Here is a 6,204-nt window from a genome sequence, read left to right as displayed (position 1 = left end):
AAACGAAAAAAACAAAAGAAAAAACTTCCTGTTGCTTGCATTGGCTCCACGTGAACGGTTGCAAACATTCGGTCTAAGTGAAACTCCTGATGAACCTCAGCATGTTTACTGTGAGCCACGGCGTTCAAACCGCGGACAGGTGAAGTGTTGATGCACTGTTCTTCTTGTTATGTGGCCTCGCACTAACATGCACCTCCCACATAAACATTATTGGAGGGCAGACCCAAGCACACAGCCCTCATGGCAATGGGGACTCCCCACTTGCAGCCAGCAGTCTTCCCCACTCAGCAGGACAGTGTGCCACACACACACACACACACAACAGAAAACAAGAACTGTTTAGGAGTAGTTTATAGAACAGAGCGCAAGGCAGTGACCTTGTCTCTGAACTCCCAGGATCCCAGTCTAATTGTGAACATGCACTTAAACAAGCCTTATCCAGGCCCACACGCACCCCACAGAACCCAGATGATCTGCTGCCAATTCCCTGGTGGCACGGGCACCGCAGGACAACTCCAGAGGGTGCCCATGAGGAGATGGTTAAACGAGTGAAGGCAGGTGGAGTACCTGCTGTACATTTGACAAGAAGAGCACTGATTCCTTAACAAGTAAAAAAAGGCAAATAACTTCAAATTATTGTTGCATACTGACTGAACTACATGATAATAATCCAGTAGTAACCATTTATTTAAAAAATATGTTTTGCAACAATTACCCAATCTCCCATTCTACTCCAGGACCCTGAAGAAAGCCTGCAATCTGAGAGCAAAGTGCTCTGTTAGTATAAAATGATACTGTAGGAGGTCTTTGAGTTATGATGGGGCCTGGTCATTCAAGACTTTTTATGGAAATTACATTTTGGATTTAATAGGGATCCAATAAAAAGAAGCTAATTTAATTCCATTAACGGAAAAGGGGCATATGCAGCATAAAAAATAAATTTATTAATAAATAACAGAAGAGGCTGTTTGATTATTCCCCTGTAATTTTGCCTTTGGCCTGCCGAGGCACTGTGTACAAATCTTGCTTTGTTAAAAACTATATATATATCACCTATGTAAGCAAGTGAAAACGCAAAATGGAAGACTCCATGCTTTACCTCTTCGTTTTAATGTTTGTCTTTTCTATAAAGCTATTCCAAAACCTTAATTAACTTCACAGATAAGTGGGGCGGGAGGGGGGTGTTTTTTGGCAGCTAAGAGTTCACCACAAGTGTCAAACACATCTTTTATTTTCACTAACTGGTAAACAGATGCGATTCCTCCAATGAGCAATTGCGTTTTGTACAGCACCTTAAAAAATGATTGGCAAGTAATGCATTTTGACTGCCACAGCCACTGCATATTAAGATTTGAATAAAATTTTATGGTGCAAATCAAACAGAGTCCAATATAGTATGTTTTGTTTCTTTGATTAATTTCTAATTTGTTTTAAATGTACTTACCTAAGCAAATGTACTGTTAGTGGAAATTATGAAAAATGGTACGATGTCAACATGTTAACTGCTCCCACTGTATGCTCTCATTATATGTCAGTGTGTGTGTGTGTGTGTGTGTGTGTGTGTGTGCCGGTATTGGTATTATGCAAAAATAATTGTTCTGCCTATGGGTACAGTTGTACAAGGACAAACTTTGTTCATGTGCTTAAGAGATTTTTGTTATATTAATGTCAAGTTTTCAAGAAAAAGTTTTTTTTTATTAACATTGGGATCAATGCAAAAAATGATCAAGGCTTTACCTGCTTTCTGCTGTCATTGTATGTCAGTATATGTGTACTGGCACTGGTATTGCATTGCACTTACATTTTAAACAAAATACACAATTCAGTAAAGTGCATTTTAATTTACATTCAACAAGTTCAAAGGCAGTCAAATTTCTGGTTTATTAGGATGAAATGATTCATGTAATTCCGTTTGATCAGGTCTCTAGTTGATAATTGCTCGATTGTGATAAAAGACTGCAGCTTCCTAAGCTGTCCAAGCTCATTACGGTACACTTAAGTTTACCAATTTACTTCCAGCGTAGGGCTTATCCTTAATTACACACACATAGACACACTGTGGGATTCACAATTAAGCTGAATCAGGATGCAGGGCATGGTTAAATAGAACGACTAACTAGAGAGAGAGTGAGAGCACTAAAGACAAAAAGAGACAAGCTGGAACATGAACCGATCCTGTGAAAACAGCAGGGTCCAGTAGCCCCTGCTCCATTATAGCTTAAAGTCAAGTGTCTAACTTATGAGAAACAAATTAGTTGGTAAAACATGTATTTATCCAAAATTCATCATATTGTTGTGTCTGACTGACCACATTTGCAAGAATCTGCAGTTCTTCTCTCAAACCGTGTTCATGCACCGATTCTTTAACTCTGAAACAGGAAGTGTGCAGAAGTACGTGTGTTTAGAGACTCAAATGTGAGATGACTGTTACACCCAGACATATAATCAGTAAGGTGCATATTATTAGCTATGAGGCAGTTGCTGTGTCGATCAGAGTAAAACTATTTATACTTCAACCTGTGGTCTGATATTATATCTACTGGTTTTCTTTAAGTGAAGAGCCCACTGAGATTATTCCTGTGAAATGGTTATATCCTTCAGCATTTTCTAAATAATCCTCTTATTAAGATGTGATTAAGTTGGTGTACAGTGCGCCAGTTAAACCACAGAATAAAACAACAAATGCAAAGTGGGAAAACGTGTTGTCAAAAGCTGTAAATGAACTCTTGTATCCGCAGTGGATGATGTCAGCCAGTGGAAACAAATAAAACGTCACATGCACACAGTATGCGGTCTCAAGATGAAGCTTTGAAAGGCTCAGAGGTAAAACTTTAATGACTCCCAGCCTTCATTGTTATCCAGGACCCCACCTTATTTTTTCCCCCTTACTGTGTAATGAGCGCAGCCAATCACCTTTCTGGATTCATACCATCTCTGAGAATGTAAAGACACCTGGGTTTGGTCAGTGATGCAGCAAAGCAGAGACACTTTTACAACCATTCTGGAAAGTCTGATTTTTACCCACAATGGCTGAGTTTTCTGTCAACCTCCTGGGCTTGAGACTGGTGTTTTCTTCCATTGGTCTTATGGGTAACACAATTCTCATCGCTTCCATCATTAAGATTAATTTCTTCCACATTAAATCTTTTGAGATATTTCTCTTCGGACTCACTGCAGCCAACTTGTGGGAGATTGTCATCATAAATTTCTATGACATAATCATCCTTCACTCTCCCTCCACCACCACGGGCACTTGGTCGTGTTATTTACTGGAGTTCGTAACTGTTATTGGTGAAATTAACAGCATCTTCTTCACTGTCCTCATCTGTATCTTTCGCTACCAGAAGCTGAGAGATGTAAACACGAGGGTCAACTTCCCACTCTTCCTGGATAATATCAGATCAGCCTGGACGGTGAGCGGCATTTCTGTGATGCTCTCCGTGCTGCTCAGTGTTCCGATGTTTGTCATCGACCAGGAGAGCAAAGCGGAAAACGTCACAAGAAACAGCAGCATGTGCCCTCCAGACTTCTTTCACTGCACTCAAAATCATTGTCCAGTGTTCAACCGCATATACAAATACCTGTTCATCGTCTCGTGTCACCTGCTGCCTCTGATTATCGTCACAGTCACCAGCTGCCTCATCCTCACAGTGCTGCTGAGCCAAAGGAAGACAGTGACACCAGCGGTTAACGAGACTGGGTCAAGTCAGTTCAGCAGGAAGAGTAAAGATACAAAGATCCAGTGGAGCACGATAGCTGTACTGGGAGCCATGGGATTGTTCCAGGTGGACTGGACTACCTACCTGATTTTTCAGTTGGCTTTTAACCCATATGAATTCCCTTTCTGGTCTGAAGCTCAGTTCTTTATCACAATATCTTATACATCCATCTCTCCATACATGTACATGATAGGGCATAACATGATCCCTCCCCACAGCTGTAAAAAAGGATAATTTAAAGATACAGTAAGTGATTTTGTTGAAGTTATTTAAGAGAAGAAAAAAATGTTGTACTCTTGAATATAGTACATTGATCCTGTGTAATTACTTCTTGTAAAAGTTTAAAGCCTTCTCATAAACTTAGAATTATGATGGATATCAGTGCTCCACCGCAGTGCGTTTTATATATGTGGCTAGAGACTGGCCTAATATATAGTATGCCATAGATACTTTTAGTTTATAGATTAAACTATATATGGACATTTAACATTTGTGTACATATATTTTTCATCATCTCTTTGTCGTTATGTCTTTCTCCTCTTCCGCCACTGCTCTCTCTCTCCTCCTCCTTCCTCCTCACCCGAAGCCTTGTCTCCTAAACTGAAGTCAGGGCTCTAACAAAATGAAAATCCTTATTTATTCCTGATATTGTCACTTATTACTTATTGTCAGCAGATCAGACATGTGACCCTCCCATATCCACACGAGCCAGCTAAACAACAACAAAAGCTAACACTGTGCCAGCTAATGTTAGGCTCGAGTGTGCTAAAAATCACACTTTCCCCTCTGATAAACAGTTTGAATCTAACAATATATGTATATTTGAGTATTTGTCCTACTTTGGCCACCATAGTTAGGATTATGCACTTGAATTGGAAGGGGCAAGAAAACAGTACCCAATTGACCGCAATCTGCAGTCTACTGACATCTAGTGGTGGGATTTTACACGATTTACCTTTAAAGCTTTTCTTTACACCACACTTGTTTCTGACTTGTTGAAATTGAGGTCTTCTTTTTCTGTAAGAATGTTATAAATGTGACAATGTGACAATATTAGGCTAACAAACTTTGCAAGTTCACAGGAAGAAGAGGGTGATAATTTAGAAACTTGTATCACCAAATCCATAGAGCATTGTCTTAGAGTCTGCATTTACATCTAATATAAAAATGAAAGCATTCCTTTGTTATGTTTTGTCATTTCAGTGTGATGTAGATTAAAATAGTACTTATCTTTCTCAGTGATGCATACTTTGAATTGTCTTCACAGCAAATGTTTTTTTATGGTAAAAGTACAAAAGGACCATCATTCCTTGGAAAAATGCTAGCTGATAAACTGTCTTATTTTTCAGTGCAATTGAGCACATGGCAGCTGTGTTTGTATATAGCCATTAGTCTTGTACTCAAAGCAGCATGGCCTGTATTTACAGTACAATAGGTTGAGTGAAAAAGCAATTCTGTGCCTCATACCATCTTGCACAAAGACAGCTGCAGTCAGCCCAACCTGTCATTTCATGTTTATAAACCGTAAATACTACACTATGACCATAGCTTGATTTGTGATATCAGTTTAAAAAAAAATAAAAATCAGTCTCCCAGTGAAAGTGAAAGTTGTTATACATAGTACATAGGTCACATATTACTCATAGTGACCAATTTAACCTAGTTGTGAAATGACACTAATACTGTACTCTAATTTTATTATTATATAATAGGACTATACAACATATGTGACCATTTTCCAACCCCCCACTTCAACCCCTTGACTTAATTTGGACCTTTAACGTAATCCTGACAAACTATGGATCACCAGGTCTGCAATCTTGATTTAGACGTAAATATTTTGCCGTTTCAAAGTGATTTAATGTCGGTTTGATAGTCGTGAAGGAACTGACAAAAGCCGTACGAATCTGTGCTCTGGTAATTGTCTGTGCTGCCACTGCTGATTACACATCAGTGACTTACACTGAAATTTGGAGGCAAACGGTGCGTGCTGATTTGCTATTTTTTTTTAAAAAGACCCACTTGATGCTTGTTTTTCAGGTGTCACGAGATTAAAGCAGCGTGGGCATTTTTTATGCACAATGTGGAAAATAATTAACCGATAATTAAAATAAAAATATGAATGTCGCCCCCTTTAAACGTGCCCGATACACGGAGGCATCTCTACATGTGCACTTATTATGAACCTTTGATTTGATTTCCCCCCCACTGATCAACCCCCTGCCTTACGTTTAATGTGTAATAAACTGTATAATTGCAGGGCACTTGTGGTTGGTGGCGAAGCACTTTGCAATGTTAAAGTCATTTCACGAGTCCGTGCACGACCTCGCGTGGGAGATTTCGCTCTAAGTTGTGTCTCTGTGTGGACTATTAGTGAATACAGTCTCATTTTTGCAAGTACCTTTAGTATCCATTTGTCGCACACAAAATAAGTGCACGTGATTTCGATTTGACTGGACACGCGGAACATCACCACGAGAGTTCC

General features: G+C 39.4%; 1 protein-coding gene across 1 annotated transcript; it reads left to right on the top strand.

The window, feature by feature from the left end:
• The first annotated feature begins 2,901 nt into the window (after positions 1–2,901).
• On the top strand, positions 2,902–4,026 carry LOC120724617. Its single transcript, XM_040016897.1, has one exon. It carries the CDS (start codon positions 3,027–3,029, stop codon positions 3,951–3,953), a length of 927 nt encoding a protein of 308 aa, XP_039872831.1. The 5' UTR covers positions 2,902–3,026; the 3' UTR covers positions 3,954–4,026.
• Positions 4,027–6,204: the final 2,178 nt, after the last annotated feature.

The sequence above is a fragment of the Simochromis diagramma genome, unplaced genomic scaffold (genome assembly GCF_900408965.1).
Source record: "Simochromis diagramma unplaced genomic scaffold, fSimDia1.1 OVJJ01000802.1, whole genome shotgun sequence".
In the NCBI taxonomy this organism is placed as follows: Eukaryota; Metazoa; Chordata; class Actinopteri; order Cichliformes; family Cichlidae; genus Simochromis; species Simochromis diagramma.
Note: the sequence above shows the minus strand (reverse complement) of the source record. Positions and strands in the feature narration are given on the sequence as shown.